This window comes from Callorhinus ursinus, unplaced genomic scaffold (genome assembly GCF_003265705.2).
Source record: "Callorhinus ursinus isolate GAN/ISIS: 27379988/994484 unplaced genomic scaffold, GSC_fseal_2.0 scaffold3, whole genome shotgun sequence".
In the NCBI taxonomy this organism is placed as follows: domain Eukaryota; kingdom Metazoa; phylum Chordata; class Mammalia; order Carnivora; family Otariidae; genus Callorhinus; species Callorhinus ursinus.
Genome location: NW_027397065.1, coordinates 18,554,557 through 18,572,442, shown reverse-complemented (window position 1 = coordinate 18,572,442; position 17,886 = coordinate 18,554,557). Strand labels below are relative to the sequence as shown.

Sequence of the window (17,886 nt, the reverse complement as noted above, 5' to 3'; positions counted from 1 at the left end):
AGGGTCCTGGCATCGAGCCTGGCATAGGGTTCCCTACTCAGCAGGAAGCCTGCTTTGTCCCTCTCCCTCTGCCACTTCCCCTGCTTGCGCTCTCTCTCTCAAATAAATAAGATCTTTAAAATAAATAAATAAGTAAATTAAATAAATAAATTTTGTTGCTCTTCTTGATCTTCCACTATTAAAAAAAAAGATTTTAAGGGCGCCTGGGTGGCTCAGTTGGTTAAGCGACTGCCTTCGGCTCAGGTCATGATCCTGGAGTCCTGGGATCGAGTCCCGCATCAGACTTCCTGCTCAGCAGGGAGTTTGCTTCTCCCTCTGACCCTCTTCCCTCTCGTGCTTTCTATCTCTCATTCTCTCTCTCAAAAAATAAATAAAATCTTTAAAAATAAATAAAAAAAAAGATTTTAACTCCTCATTGGCTTTCCTTGCTTTTATGTTTCCTTACTCCTGGTTTTCTTACCAGATTTTTAAAAATTAATCTTTTATTTCTTTTTAAAGGCCCATTAATTCATTTGAGAGAGAGTGTGTGTGTGAGTGAGGGGAGGGGCAGAGGGAGAAGAGGAAGCAGACTCCCCACTGAGCAGGGAGCCCCCCCATGACGCTCCATCTAAGGACCCTGAGATCATGACCTGAGATGAAATCAAGAGTTGGATGCTCAACTGACTGAGCCACCCAAGCACCCCTTTCTAAGATTTTTTAAATGTTCTGTTCTTCCGATTGTGCTTATTCTTTCTTTTGCCCTTTATTTTTGTCCTTGATCATTCTATTTCCTTATTTTGGGGGAGGGAGGGTTGGAGGAAAACCAACTCTTTTTCTTTCCTTCTATCTTTTACTTCTTTCCTCTAGTATGTTTCATTTTTCTTTTCTAGCCTTGTAATCTCTGTTCCTCTTAAGGATCTATGTTAAATTTAGTTTCATCTGCATTTTGCGAAAAGAATACTTTCTTTACCAAAAGTCCTCACACTACCACAGCTCTGCGTCTTCCTCACCAAGAACCCCAAGTTCAGGAGGGAAATGGGTTTCCGTGTCCATCTCTTTCTGGCTATCCTTAGTAGGGAGTGTAACTATCATTTCTCATGAAGGTTTACGAGGTATAGGTTGGCCAGATCAAATCAGTAAATACTCGTGGCATTTATGTGATGGGGGTAAGTGGAAGAAACAGTTAACAACCAGTTCTGAGCTGACGAGGCACAACAACAGAATCACTTACCCAGTTAGGTAGTTTTAGTCACAAGTCAGAGACCCGGTTGAAAAAAAAGCCTAACATAACTGAAAACTCCCTAAGTAGCCAAGAACATCCGTTCTTCCAGGGTCTCTGCGCTGCCTTCTATGCTATTAGTTTGATCGTAAGCATGGCTGCCCTCATGAACGCAGCAGACCTGAGGACTATGTGCCCTGTGCTCACATGCAACAGAAAAACACATTCCCAGCGAAAGTCCTAAGATTTAATTGAACTGGTCTAGGTCACACACCTTCTTCTGAACCAATTAGTGTGGAAGGGGAGGGGGAGGGCAGTGATTTGCTACTCCTCATCCATGTGTTCCACTTCTAGATCCTGGCTAGAAAGCTTGTGGAAACCACACGGTTTAAAGAGAAGGAGCAATGAGGAACTGTCTGCTGGGAAGGCGACCAGCGAGTGTCCACTGCATGAGGCAAAACTGCATGCAGATGGGGGAAAGGAACAAGCGGTAACTTCCTATATGGTCTTTTTGCCATGGAGTTATTTTGATAATTATAAATTATAAAAAAGAGTAAACACATTTTATCTTATGAAAATTGAGCTTCTCTATATTTTTTTTTATAATCAATTCTTCTAGGAACTCTTTCCGAGAATACTGACCCCAACAGTTACCTATTATTATTGCTGTTAAATTAAATACTACCGTAAAATAATGAGAAGAAAAAATAACAGATTGATAATGAACCTTGACAAATGATTATTTGAGAAAATATTAATATTCCTGTGGGAAAAGAGTGCTTAAAGACCAATTAGCAGACTTTTTAAAAAAGGTAATATAAAGGGCGCCTGGGTGGCTCAGTTGGTTAAGCAACTGCCTTCGGCTCGGGTCATGATCCTGGAGTCCCAGGATCGAGTCCCACATCAGGCTCCCTGCTCGGCAGGGAGTCTGCTTCTCCCTCTGACCCTCTTCCCTCTCGTGCTCTCTATCTCTCATTCTCTCCCTCTCAAATAAATAAATAAAATCTTAAAAAAAAAAAAAGATAATATAAAGTCAGTTTTAATATAAAGCAAATATAGGTAAAAAAATCACTTTTAAAAAGTGAGAAGAAGCACACTTCACAAGTGAGCAACTGTCACTGGTCTCTCCTATTCCCAATCTCATTACACGTCTTCTGACTAAATACTAAACCAAGACCTTATGGAATTAAAGGCCAGGACACTAACAACTGAATGTACAGACAAGTCATCTGCCTGGTCATTTGGGAACAGGCAGGGGACTGCGGTGAGGGTCTTTTTGACAATAGTAAAGTAGATACCTAGATCATACACAGGTTTTCACATAAATGAATGTCAATTTTAGTCCCCTCCAAAAAGGACCATGTGTATTTTCCTAGAGCATCTGAATGTCAATTCCAAAGGAACTCTCCCCAGTAAGTAGAATACTTTTATTTTCTCAATACTTTAAAAAAAAAAAAATAGAATGCTATCTGCAACAATGAGTCATCAGCCACTGCAGCTCTACAACACCCTGGTCTTGCCCTGTCTCTGCAGCCCTTCAAAAGGAGAAGACTATCTTTTAATGACACACATAAATCCCTGCAGTGCCTGGCTGCAAAGCATAATTAATTCTGGCCTTTTTATGCTTAATGAAACACCTTGCACACATGACAGCAGTGAGTTTGAGCATCTTCTAAAATAGGGAAAGCCCTAGCAACAACCTAGTTCTACTCAAAATGCTCTGTAGGTCACATTTGTATGAGCTCTGCCATCATTTCTTCAAGATATATCTTATAACAAGCAAATCACACCAAAGAAAACTCATAATCAACCACCTGTATGAACAGTTTTCTTATGTTTTAAAGGTGTGCAATGTTTTGCAAATTCTTGGCAGTACACACATGCTTTTATTTCTCAATTTGTGGCTGCGACAGAACGGTATTTTAAAAAAGTAATTTCTCAGATGCAGCTGTTCAATATCATTTCCCTTTATTAGAATAATTTTTCATATTTTAATACATACTTACATGCTGCAATACAGAGGCTATTAGTCCACTGAGAATTTCAAAACATAAATTTCCAAGGTTCCATTTCAAAACACAAATAACAATATGAGCAAATTTTTTAAAAAGAAATTTAACTGGAAGATTTTCTTTGAAAGATTTACTCTTCTTTATAATATTCAATTATTCTGGCCCTACCCAAGGAGTCCTGAAAGCACATGCCTACTTTCAAAGAAGTTACTACTGCTGTGAATTCCTTGCTTCAATTATAGATAATATACAGAACAAGGAATCATGAAATCTAAAATTTCTCTCACCTGTTTAGGTGTAACTCCAGGCATGTGAATATCCAATGCAAAATCTGATGAATCAATAGGAATTACTGGTCTGGTGGTACCAAGACATTCATTGGAAAATGATCTGGTACTTTCTTTAAACCTTAAAAAAGAAGAGCATTTCAATATCCTTGAACATAATGGAATCTTAACTCAACATGAGAAGGAAAAAAAGAAAAAAAGAATTCTAAGATCTTAAGATAAAAGATTATTGATTTAGATCCAAAGACAACTCTAAAAGATATAATGACTAAATAATGTTCTAAAACATCAGAATTGCATTTAATAGTCTAGGAGCAACATATGCCCCACTTGGAAACAAAATATCATCAAAGCAAGTGAGCAGGCTACATTTAAAACTCCATTCAATAAAAGCTTGTCATAATATATACTTATTCTATTTAGTGAAAATACAATATTAATAAATGAGAAATTAACATAGGCATGTCAGTTTTCTAATAGTATAAACATTAACTATAACCCAGTAAAATTTTTGTAACTATTTTGTGAGTGTCCAGTATCACTAGCCAGAAACAAAACACCAACAATATTGTTAGTAGGCAGAGCTGTTTGGGGGGGGAAAGACTGCTATGTGAATTACAAATGTACAAGTGCATGAATATTTAATATGGTAATTATGAGGAATGTATATACAGCTCGGTGTTTTCTCCTGAGCTATTACAGTCCATGATCTGCTTCTCCCCACCACTTATCTATCTTGATAGTTTATTCTTTGAGCTGTTTTAAACAAGAAGGCATTCAAGTCTAAAGGACTTTACTATCTATCTCCCCAAGAGGGAGTGATTAGTATTGGAAATCACAACTTCTAATTGGAGTTTTGAAAGCCAATGCAGCTTGACTACAATACAGTGGGCTTTTTCTGTAAGGAGGACTTCACAACAAGTTACTGTGCTAAAATCCCAAGTCCTTTCAGCAGAGTAAATCAATATTGCATATCTCTACAACACTCTGGGTCGTAAAAGTGGTTACATTTTCAACAGCATGCACAGGAGCTATCCAAACAACATTCCGCCTGCTTTTAAAAAAACAAACACCCACCTCTTAAAGACAGAAAGTGGGCTTCTGAAACCCAGACAGCTGCTTGGAAAAACAAGGAGGAGAACTAGCAGGCTCGGAACGCCAGCCATGTCCTCGCCGCTCCGGCCCCGCCGGGAGAGGACCCGGCAGCGCAGACCTGGGCTGGGGCCGGCGGTCGGGCAGCGGCGCCGCCAGCAGCCGCTACTTCATGGCTCGGGCGCGACGGGCGTCCTGCGGCGGCCACACACCATCTGCCTGCGAGAGCGGCGAGCTGGACGAGGCGAGTGTCTGGATCACCAGCCGCAGGCAGAAACCCGTGCGAAGGCGGGACTTTCGTCCAGTCCGCAAGCGGAAGCTTTCCGCCCTCCAGAGCTCCTTTCTGCCCTGGTGCTGGGGCTAGACGCGCGGGGTCCTTATCACTCAGGCATGACAGGGACTGTGAGGGCTATCACACAAACCCGCGTCAGTCATCATTCGGAACCTGCAAAAATAGAAGCAGATAATGGATGACTAACACATTACAGCATTTGTCCTCAGCAAATCCCAACTGAGATTCTTTAATACATTAGTAGTTTTCACAAGCTTGAGCCCAAGCCTGGGGAAAATGCTGGTCTGTTGGTCTCCCTCCCCCATGACCAGCCCCCAGGATCTCACAGACCCTCATAGCCCCTGTTCTGCCCTTTGCTCTTCCTTCCTCCATCACACCTGCTTTTCCTTTCCTGATTCTTCCCTCCTTCTCCCTTTCATCCACCCAACTCTCTGGATTTCTTCTCCTTACTGCCTGTATCACTCCCTTTGGTCATCAAAAAATGCACTTAATACCTCCGATGAATGTAAACAAAGTTATTCACACAAATGACAAAGGTACAAGAAAAGGGAGAAAAAAAAACTAAGAGAGGCAGAGACAAAAAGCACTTGGATACAACAGTAATCAAATAGAAAAAGACTTTGAGAACAAAGGCATGTTTATATCCGTGCATCAACAGTGCTACCAATTTAAGGAGAAAGATATCCCCTCAAGAAGGATCACTGAAGAAGTAATCTCTGAAGTTCTCAGGATAATTTTAAAGCAAATAAAAAAACTACAGTTAATATGATATATGAAATGAAAACGCCCATTTAAAAATCCTGTATCGTATACACAAAGTAATAATCTTTTACTTATAAGGCAATGCCTCCCAAAAGATACTCTTTCCTGAATAAAGTTTGGAGATTTACAATGCAATGCAATTAGAAACAGTAGGGAGAATCTCAGCTGCCACTCAAATAAATTCTATCTACAAAGGGTATGATCAAGAACTTAAAACAACTGTATAATGAGAAGCCATGCAGAACTCAAGATTTTAGAAAGAAGACTCAACTAGGCTAAATTTTGGAATATGCTTGTTTTGACTTTACTATTTTTCTGAACATACTTCAGACTATGTATCAAGTTTGTAACTTTTAGTTGGAAGGTACTATTTTAAGATGTATCATTCACAATATAAAAGTAGTTCCAAAGAAAAATATGTCTTAAAGTTTTACTTTAATCACTAATTATAAACATGGTTTGGGAATCTCAAATCCATTATCCAGCTGAATAAAAGTAAAAACCAAAAGTCAGCAAGATTATATACAAGTGCATCACAGTAATACATTAGCCTCTAAATCATCTTTTGGAATTCACAAGATATTGAAGCTAACCTAAAAAACAAAAACAACAACAACAAAAAAAAAACAAAGCAAAAAAAAAAACACACCCAAAGAAAACAAAAAGTATGAACTAACCTTAAATTTAATCAGAAAATTTCATGGTCAATGCTTTCTAGAAGAAATATGCCTTACATCAAAAACAAATAAAACATGATTGAATATCCAACCGATCTAAGGGTGCTTAAGGCTCACCAGCACCCAAAGACCACAATTAATTTACATAAGCAATGGCATTTTTAAAAGACTGATGATATTTGTTTGAACTTTCTCTTTGGCTTGCTGTTTTGAGCTTCCAGCAACAAAAACCTTCAGCTTTGTCTTAATTCTGAGGGTAAAGGAAAGAAGTCCTTCTGGGGGGAAGAGAAAAAATTGGCCTGAAGGCTATATTATTGCCTTTGCAACAAAATATAATCCTGTCTAGTGACAATATGTCACATCCCCTGAAGTTCTTTTTTTTTTTTTAAATATATGTGAAGAAGGGATTATGTTTTATTATTTCATTCAGACAGGATTCAAGGACAGTCCTTCTTCCAGCTGGCAGGGAGATATGGTATTATACAAACACTTGAAACAAATTTAGTATTAAAATTCTCTAACAGGAACACATCCTTAAGCACTAGCCTTTGAAAAAATACTCCACTTATCTCTGACTGATTTTACTAACTTTGATGTCCCTAAAACACCCACTAAAAGAAAGGGAACAGAAGTTGTGGGTTAGAAGCAAAGTTGATATTTACAGCCATGAACTGAACAAAAGGTCCTACAGAAATGAAAGCTAATTATGCTTCTTGGTTCTTGTAAACTAAAGACATAATATAAATCACCATATGAAAAAAATAATGACTAACCATTTCATTTGTTGTTTTATAAATCTTGATAACTGTGGAATATACAATATTCAGATCTTAGTAGTCTTTATTTAGGATTTTAAAAATTCAAAATATATGTCCTTGAGATAAGCCATTCCCTCATCCAAAAAACTAATTTGTAATTTCATATTCTGTTCAGAATATTGTTGGGTTTTATAAAATGAATAAAACTGAAAGAGAATACAGTCTATTAAGGGAGATGAGGACTTAGCACAATTAATATAAGGTATGTTTAGAATGAGGTATTTCTATACTATACTATAGTACTATAAAAAGGATTCAAGGAATTTTGAAGAAGAAAAGATCATTTTAACCTTCAAGAGGAGAGTAAGAAAAGGAGAAAGGTAAAGCTGTTGTCAGTGGAAGTAGGAGCTTGGAGGGTTGGGTTTCTTCAGTGGGAGATGGACATATTCCAGGTTCAGGGAAGGGTGGGAGCAGAGGAGCCCAAGTGGTAGGCAGAGCCTAAGTGGTGGGCAGACACAGATTTACTATTTTACTTCTAATACAAAGCAAATATTCTGTTTCCACATCCATAAATTCTTAGCAAGAATGATGTATAGTTTGTACCGGTACAGATGTTAATTTCAGAAATAGTAGTATTATGTAGTAAGTACAGCCTAGTACAGAGGACCATAAAACTAACTTGGCTTTTATGAAGTAAGCATTCCATTCCTTTCAATTTTCATTTGAGAAAAAAAAAGGTAGTTGAAATTTGTGATTGATCAAAGAATCAAATAAATATATTGGCCATTCATTCATTCATTCATTCAACAAGAAAAAACCAAGATAGCATAGTGGCTGAGAGCTTGTAAACCAAAGCAAAACTGCCCTGACTCCTGGCTCCATCACTGAATAGTCTTGTGAAATTGGGCAAGTACCTAGGCTCCCTTTGCCTCAATTTCCTCAAAAGTAAAATGAATAATCCTACTACCTATCTCATAGGGCTGTTACAAGTACATGAATTCATAGCCTTAGAACAGTGCCAGACACATAATATATGTTCGCTATTACTGTTCTTGCAACAAGTATTTATTGAGTGCCTAAGAGTTTATTAATGCTGGGAATGGTGATAATCAAGATAGAAAAGTTCTCAGTCTTATAGAGATTACTTTCTAGTGGGGGAGAAAACCAATGAAAATAACTCCCAAATTATAAATTTCATTTTCTTTTAAGGAGATTTTATGTGGTTTCCTACAAATGACTTACAATTAAACTGATGAAAGGATGCATATCCATTCAAACACAGCAATTCGACTCTAGGGATTTAGTCTTAGGCAAAAATTGAACAAAGGCACAAACATGTTTAAAATGACATTTACTGACATGGTATATAACAAAGAACTATTTGTTTATAATAGCAAAGAACTGGAATCAGTTTAATGCTCATCAATGGGAGAGTGGCAAAAAAATTTTTTTTGGATATAAAAACTTGAATACTATGCATCCCTTTAAAAAAGGACAAGATGGGTCTATTTTTATAGGCAAGGTCATATTCTATGACATATTTTTTCTTCTTCCATAATTAAAAAAATGTTTAAACAATCTCAAACTTACAGAAAAGTTGCAAGTACAGTTACAAAGAAAATATTTTTTAAAGGTTTATTTATTTGAGAGGGAGAATGAGAGAGAGAGAGAGAGAGAGCATGGCGCGGGGGTGGGGGGAGGATCAGAGGGAGAAGCAGACTCTGCTGAGCAGGGAGCCCGATGTGGGACTCGATCCTGGGACTCCAGGATCATGACCTGAGCCAAAGGCAGTCGCTTAACCAACTGAGCCACCCAGGTGCCCCAAGAATTTTTTTTCTTTAACCATTTGAGAGTAAATTGCTGATGTGGTACCTCATCACCCCTGAATACTTCAGTATGCATTTCTTAAAGTACATTCTACTACATGATCACAATACGGCCATGAAAATAAAACATACTTGCACTAACACATTACTACCAACTAATCCTCAGTCTCCAAACTTTGCCAACTACCCCAACAATATCCCTTATAGCAAATGAATCCAGTTCAGAGTCAAGTGTTACATGTAAAGTTGCCATGTGTCTAGTCTCCTTCATTCCAAGAGTTTCTCAGTCTGTCTTTACCTTTTATGACCTTGACTCTATTAAGACTAAAGGCCAGTTATTTTGCAGAATGCCTCTCAATTAGTATTTGTTTTCTGTTTCACAAGGACTAGATTCAGGTTGTGCATCTCTGGCAGGAATATCATGAAAGTGATGCTGTGTTCTTCTCAATTTTCTGTATTAGTTGTCCTTTGCCACATATCAAATCATCCCAAAACTTAGTAGTTGAAAACAACAAATACTACCTCAAATAGTTTCTGTGCACAAGGACAAGAAGCAGGTTAGCTGGGTGATTTTCTCATGAGGTTGCAATCAAGATGCTGGCAAGGGCTAGAGTCATCTGAAGGCTTGACTGGGGCTGAAGGATCTGCTTGCAAAGTGGCTTACTCACATGGCTGGCAAATTAGTGCTTGCTTTTGGCAGAAACAACCTCTCCTCACTATGTGGCCCTCTCTGTAAGGGCTGTGTAAGGGCCTTTACAACATGGTAACTGTCTTCCCCCAGAGTGAGCAAGGTCTTTTAGCATCTAGCATCCGAAGTCACATGTCATCATTTCTGTAATATGCTATGGTTACAGGTCAGCCCCACTAGTATGGACAAAGACTACCCAAGGGCATGAATGCCAAGAGGCAAAGATCATCTTCTTGGGAGCTGCCTACAAGAGCATCTCATAAGATGGCATGCAATTTTGATTTGTCTCATTACTGATGATATTAACTTTAATCATTTAATTAAGGTGGTGTCTTCCAGGCTTTTCCACTGTAAAGGTATCATTTTTCCCTTTGTAATTAATTTTTTTTTGGTGGGAAAGTTATTTTCGACTTTGTAAATATTCTAATTCTTAGTAAACTTTCATTTTATTCAGTTATTTATTACATCATAATGGACTCATTGTTTCCTATTTTTTTCAATAGGTTTTAATCTGTTAACAACTCAATATATTTACACTATTTGATGCTCAGACTGTCTCAGTTGTGGCCCCTTTAAGCTAGCTTTTGTGTCCTTCTGACATATTCCATTATTCTTTTTTTCTTTTAAGATTTTATTTATTTATTTGACAGAGAGAGACAAAGTGAGAAAAGGAACACAAGCAGGGGGAGTGGGAGGGGGAGAAGCAGGCTTCCCACTGAGCAGGGAGCCCGATGCAGGGCTAGATCCCAGGACACTGGTATCATGACCTGAGCTGAAGGCAGACGCATAATGATTGAGCCACCCAGGTGCCCCCCCCCCCCCCCCCCCCCCCCCCCCCCGTTATCCTTTTAGCACTTTCTTGCTTTTTTGCCCTTTCTCCCATCTGGGTTCAAAACCCCACACCCGGCCTTTCTCTTTGTGCTCTTCATCCCCCTTGGCCTTTGCTGACATCCTACAGTGAGCTGCCCACACAGGTGGATGCCCTCTTTACTGCCTTTGCACACGGATGCCCTCTTTACCACGTTTGGGCTATGACATCCCATGCCAGGCCACCAACCCACCACACTGATGCTCTCTTTACCCGAGGTGTGTTCCTTACCGTATGCCAGGCTGCCCTCCCTGAATGCTTACCTTGCTCTGCCCCACATAACAGCTTTAGGATTGAATTGTTCAGAGAGAGAGAAAAAAATCAAATTATAGAACAGTATACACATGTATTTATAAATCTGAAGAAATATAACTCAATTTTATTTCCAATGGTTTTCTATGGGAATAGGTGGGGGGAAAAGGCAAACTTTCACTTTCCATTTATATGCTTTTGCAGTTTTTTGACTTCTACAAGCTTATATTACTTTTTTTATTTTTTTTAAAGATTTTATTTATTTATTTGAGACAGAGAGAATGAGAGAGAGAGAGAGAGAGAGCACATGAGAGGGGGGAGGGTCAGAGGGAGAAGCAGACTCCCTGCCGATCAGGGAGCCCAATGCGGGACTCGATCCAGGGACTTCAGGATCATGACCTAAGCCGAAGGCAGTCGCCTAACCAATTGAGCCACCCAGGTGCCCCACTTATATTACTTTTTGTAACCAGAGAAATATAGATGTAGATACAGAGGTAGATATGCACTTTAAAATATTTTATTGGACGTGAATCTATATATTTCAATTTACATGTTAATTTCTTTTTTTTTTAAAGATTTTATTTATTTATTTGAGAGAGAAAGAATGAGAGACAGAGAGCATGAAAGGTAGGAGGGTCAGAGGGAGAAGCGGACTCCCTGCTGAGCAGGGAGCCCGAAGAGGGACTCGATCCCGGGACTCCAAGATCATGACCTGAGCTGAAGGCAGTAGCTTAATCAACTGAGCCACTCAGGCACCCTTACATGTTAATTTCTATCTGAGCTAGGTGATGTCTTGAAAAACAAATAACTCTCCTTTCTTGGCAAGAACTTTACGAACTACATTTTAATGGTGGTTTTATAGCTGTAATGCAGGGTTTCTCCAGCTCAGTACAAGCAACACTTTGGGCTCAATACTTCTTTGTTGTAAGACACTGGCCTGTGCGTTACAGTATGTACAGCAGCATCTCTAGATTTGACCCACTAGATCCCAGTTGCACTCCCTTCAGCTATGACAACAAAAATGTCTCAGACATTGCCAAATGTCTTCTGCAAGGTAAAATCACCTTGGTTGAGAACCATTGTTGTAATATGGTTCATTAAGATGAAGCTTAATTTGTAAATCAAATGTCGTGCAATTCCCTTCAAATACATATTAGACATAAATTGCCAAAAAAGTGTTTGCAGATATGAAACTTCTAAATAATGAGAAAATAACAATTAGAAAAGCAAGTAACATTTATCGATTTATATGCAGCTGTTGATTTTACACATAATATCTCACTGAATTCTTATTACTTTGAAGTACAGGCTATTATTCCCACTTAATAGATGATGGCTCTAAGACTTAAAAAAATAACTTGCTCTGGTTACTCGGCAGTGGAGTAAGGATTCAAATCCTGGCTTGCACACTCCAGAATATATTTTCTCAACTCCCATTTCTCAACATAAAAAAAGACTCTCTCTATTCACAGAGGATGTTTTCTTCAAGTACAAAAAAGACACACCCTCTGAAGATCACTTTATTATAAAATGATAGCCAATGTTTATTGAGCAACTATCACATGACCGACACTGTGCTAATAATAAGCTCAGCTGAATCCTCATCTGATGCAACTGAAGTTCATACCATTATCATTCCCATTTTACAACGTGGAAACTGGATATAAAGAGAATTGGTAATCTGCCCAGGGTACATAGCTGGGATTTAACACAGGCAATCTGACGCCACACTTGAAGACCTTAACTACTCAGCTATCAATGCAACCTAGTCTTTTTTTTTTTCATTCACATATTAGGAAGCATTCATATTTCCTCTGCAAGCCTACTAACATTACTCATTTAGCTAATTCAAAAAGAACAAATTGAAGATTTATGACTAAGGTCCAAATCTGGCCCAAAAGTAGACTTCGTTTGGCTTGCACGAATTTTTCCCAACTGAATCTGCATTCTGAGAAAACATTTCAAAATGAAAAAATTTCACATAAAAAGTATCTTTTGAAGAATTGTAAAATCTGGCATCACTGGACCCACATTTCCATATGGCAACAATTAACTGAGCCAAGTAGTGTCTTCCTTTTAAGACAGGGCCAGCAATCTGAAGATTGCCACGCTCCCCACTGCTCCTTATTACTCCCAGATCCTGAGTGCAAGAGTAGTTGTTTTAACTGCCACCCAGCACCCAGGTACAGTTGTTTTCTGTGTATTCATTTGAGGTCTTTATTTTGCTTTGTTTTGTTTTTCATACCTGGTCAGCCTTGCTCATTATCATTTCTAGCCATACCCTAAAATTATCTGTGTTTTGACCCCAGACCTATACCCTTTCTCTGTGTAAGAAGGTAAACTTCACCCTACATAGAGCATAAAATTTGCCACAATTTGACATGCTAAGTTGCTTCTTTTCTTTTCTTTTCTCTTCTTTTTTTTTTTTAAGGTTCTCTTCATTACCAAGGCACACCAAATTGAGTGGCATTTTCTGCACGTGGATTTGTTTGGGATTCGTTATTTTAATATGTAGCCAATTTGAAGTATTTTTACCTTGCAAGTCAAAATTGGCTGGGTAACTATAGAATATTTATGTTAAAAAAATCTCAGGGGTACCATTCAGCATGTGATTCTACTGGAATAACAACTTGCCAACAGGAACAAATTTTACTTTATTTTTTCGTTTCCATGATCAGTACCAGATGCCCTTTAAACATGTTCATTAGTCATCAAATCGCTCAGTCCTGTAAATACTTCCATGGGGAAAGAAACAAGAGACATTATTCTTAGTTAAATTTCTCAACTTTGACTAATACAAATGTTACTTCATAACACATGTATCTAAAATCAGTGCTGGCATGTTTTAATGTAAAATAAAACAGATCCCTGAATTCCAGTCAGCACACATCTCTTGAGTTCTAAGGACTGCACTGCAAAGTTCTCAAGAAATCAGTGCCTTGTATAGCAGAGCAGTCTTGAGGATGTCAGAGAAGTAGAAGGCCTCCTTTGTATGTGACTCATTTGCCTAGCAGGCATCTGATTTATTTACGAGCTCAGAACATCACAGAGAATTTAATTTCAGAAAAAGAGCACAAAGCACTTCTGCAGCTATCACCACTTTTTTCCTTGAAACATTCCCGTGGAGTGACGGGGAACAAGGTATCAGCCTTGTCCTGCAGAGTCACTTAGCAAGGTGAAGAGCCCTCAGTGATGTCTGTCCTAACTCAGGGAGTGAGTCTGAGATGCGGGCCTAAACTTACAGGCTATCTCCACAAGACGCCACTTCGGAAATTAATAAACTCTCTATTTCCTCTTCAGTGAAGTTTTTGAGAAACTAGTTTGAAACTAATACCCAAGACCTGATTACATTTCAAGTGTCTGGTGTATTTCAATAAAGTGTGGATCACTGAAAGACACCCTGATTTTGCTACTGAAAGGTGTTTTCCATTACTCTTGAATGGCTTCCTTTGTGTGTCCTTGCACTATTCTTTTCTTCTATTTTTAAGAGGAAGTTGGTATAGAATGGGGGTGGGAGGGGACCCCATTTAAGTGCAAATATTTAGTGGCTGGCATTGGGCTTAGAAGGATGTGGTTTGAAGGCTGGGAATTGCCTCTCCTTCTGTTTTGCAATTATCAACACTTTTTTTTTTTTTTAACAAGATGTCCTCTTTTGTAGGGTTTTTTTCCCCTATTTGATGCCACATCCTTAGGCTTGGTTATTTCAAAAGCACTTTACTATATATCTTGTTAAATGCTTCCTGATGACTTCAGAGGCAGGAGCTATTATCTATACATGAAACCTGGCTCAGATCCAGAACATGATAAACATAAGTTTAAAAATAAGTATTCTTTTTCTTCATAAGTAAAAAATCTACAGGAAAATATCCAGATTCTCATTCAAAAATAATATTTAACACACTTAACTTCATCTTTTGCTTCTTGTGATGCTCACACAGAAGCATTTTCTCCCATAGCAGAACCAAATTTTCAAATGATTCTCATGTCTGCCATTTCAAATGTTCAAATACTTACAATAAAATGCCCACAAACATACCCCTTTCTATTACATAAGTTTGGCTATCCTTTTCTTCAAGTCTCTCAGCTCTGTAATTACAGTACCCAAAAGTAGAATCTATAATCACATAATGCTATTATACAATTCAAAAGCTCATGTGATTTTTCCTTAAAGCTCATAAAACATGCCAAAACATTTTCTCATTTATATAATTCTGCTCAACTGCATTTACAGTAACCTAGAGGGATTCTATAAAATCTCCACTATACACTGCCCCCATCGGTCCATCTCAACTATATAATTTGAAAGCCACTAGCAGTAGGAACACAGTTGCTTAAAAACATTTTAATGTTTTTTATTTTATGGCATAGAAGCTACAATAACATTTAACTTAATCATAAGAAGTGCATTTGAAATTTTAAATATGCAATTCACCATTGAAAGAAAAGTATAATGTACTTCCGAACAAGAAGTAGCTTATACTCAGATTATTTTAATTTCTAATCTATAATAATAGTTTTCTTTGATCAGTGTCCCCAAACTCCCCATGAACTATCAATGAAGAGCTTCATAATTTTCTTCTGGCCGAAAAGGATCAAAGCATTCTTATGTTTGCTAGAACTCTTTGATAATGCTGTGCAAACAGGTGGTGAATTTATTTCATTGCTATTAAAGTGTTTCTTGCTGTCTTGAGCTTAGGAAGAAGTGGTTTATTTTAACAAGATGCTTACAGACCAGCTTGCTCTTCCCCAATTTTTAATCTTCTTTACCAGGTTTCGCATAGTGTTTTGCACTACGCCCTGGACCTGAAAATGAAAGCTAAAAAAGGATGAGGCCCATAATCCTCCAGGCCTCCTCCGCTAGGTAGAAGTCCCCGTGGTCCTACTCCAAGGAAGTGAGGCCTGACCACACCCAGTTGATTTTGTTTGCCTTCTCTCTCCATTGTGGACACTATATGCCCTAACCTTGAGTTACATCACGCTTAAAAGTTGAGTATTTAAGTTACAGAAAAATGTGAAATAAGCCCAATTGTGTTGGCCAATTTTAACCAAAATAAAGAGGCCCACAACAGTATCAGATGGGAAACTGGTTCCCATCTTTGAAGTAAGAAAAACCCTTTCTAAAATTGCCACATTTCATGGACCCATCCATGATCATAATGATGCTTTTAATAATTAAAATAATATTTAACAATTACTGAGTGTTTGCTATATGCTAGATGGTGTTTTAAGTATTTCTCGTGTATTATTTCACTTAATTTTCACCACACCCTTTGAACTAGAGTATTATCTCCATTTTACAGATGAGGAAATAGAGGCACAGTGAGGTTAAAGAATTTGCTTGACATTGGCAGTGGCTGCTTTCAGAGGTAGGAGCTATTAAACTCCAGGCTACACTTGATAGAGACTGTAAGTCTGGTATCTGTTTATTAAGAAAATATGTAAAGGCTAAGTAAACTATTACTGATTCGGTAATGCTTTTCAATTAATTTGTATTTTGTCCCCCATATAATTAAAATCAATAGTTCACATGAGACATGATATTTCCCATCGCACATCACCTGCTTCCCACTGGGGACTCCAGGCTCCACCCCGAATCTCCCTCTTCCGGTGGATTCTGAGTCAAAAGGTAGAAAACAACGGTGTTAATGGGGAGTAGAGACTTGCACTTGAAATGAAAAGTTGTGGTTCTAAGTCCCATTTTAGGGATTCATTTCACATTCCTGAACTTTGGTTTCTTCCTGTACCAATAAGGGGTAATTGATAAATGCACTACCAAATGGCTACCATAAGAAACAAAATAACCTGGGCAAATTCTGAAATGACCAAAGCGCCAGAGAGACATAAGTTCTTACTAGTGGTTCAGGTTCAGCTTTATCAATGGATAAATTTAAAAATCTTTCTTTTATTTTTCTAATGTTTGCACTGTTCATTCTGAATGTACTTATACATCAACTTTGAGTAAAGTTTCAGAGTACTAGAACATCTTCATATGGCAGACACGGTAAAATTATCCCTGGAAAGTCAGGAAAAAAAATAGGGCTAAGAGATCCAAATTTAAACACTCTTCCGAACAAGAAAAATAAGAACAAAAATAGTAACTCTGTCATTCAGCAAAAAGAGAACTAAAATCTTAACTTAAATCATTTAAAATGTGCTCCAGTAATCAGGAATAACACCTATATTTCAAGGGAATTACCAATGTTATGTTGAGATTATTAGGAATCATTTAGTGGGTACGGGCTCTGACAGGTATGGTATGTCATGGCCTTTGAGCCTGTGTCTCATGACTTAAGGAAACCATACAGAGGCAGGCTTGCAGAACCAGCTGCCCAAAGAAATCAGTGGTGGAGGCAAATAACATGAATTTATATTCCACAAGCAGTTAGATTTTTATTTTTTTTCAGGGAACAGATAAATATAAAATGGCACCCAAGTAGGTCCTTGGGATTTAAGTGAGACAAACAGATTCTTATTAGTAATGCTTGCCTATCTCTTTATAGGAATATTGCCAAGAAACATAACTTATTGTTGCTAAAGTATTTTGACGATGAAATGTGCTATATAATTACCAAGTACTACACAAGTATTAAATGCTATATGAGTTATCAAGTTTACTACTATTTACTTGATTCTATGGAATTTAATATTTATTCCTAAATAGAGGGATTATGTGACTTACTTTGCTGGAAGATGGTTCTTTTGAAATAGAATTTTTTTCAGTGTTTGAAATGGGATTTTCACAGTTGGTATATAGGCACAAATTTTAATTTCTCAAAAATTTGCTTCCTATTAAAATGAATTTCTATGATCAGAAGGTTAAGTTTCTCTTTCAAAAAGCAAAGAAATCATGCAGATAAAGAAACTCTGGTCATAATACAACTTAGACAATATGTAAATCTCTACTGATAAAGCAAACAATGTACTGCCAATCCAGTAATTCTGCCAAAAGACTTCTCTCTTTTGAAACAGCATATTCCTAAAGATTTTGTAAAAATAGAAGCCAAATTAAAGAAAAAAAGGACCTTAGGCCCTTAAATATACTATTCATAAAGGTATAGTAGTTATAGATTTAGAGTGATCATACTTATTGTTACTTTAAAATACATTAAGGACACCATCAAACCTTTTAACAAAATAAAACTATAAAATAATCAATGGTTCACATAATCAGTCC

At 37.7% G+C, this 17,886-nt stretch overlaps 1 protein-coding gene across 22 annotated transcripts in view; it reads right to left on the bottom strand.

Moving 5' to 3' along the window:
- The window catches only part of PAM (peptidylglycine alpha-amidating monooxygenase), a 277,932-nt gene that overhangs the window by 143,805 nt on the left and 116,241 nt on the right, over positions 1 to 17,886 (bottom strand). For all 22 annotated transcript variants that reach the window (XM_073888613.1, XM_073888650.1, XM_073888658.1 and 19 more), the window contains 2 exons: positions 4,575 to 5,034; positions 3,498 to 3,618 (listed from right to left, as the gene is read on the bottom strand). In XM_073888613.1, the coding sequence (XP_073744714.1) occupies positions 3,498 to 3,618; positions 4,575 to 4,663 (210 nt within the window). In that variant the 5' untranslated portion in view covers positions 4,664 to 5,034. The remainder of the gene's footprint in view (positions 1 to 3,497; positions 3,619 to 4,574; positions 5,035 to 17,886) is intronic.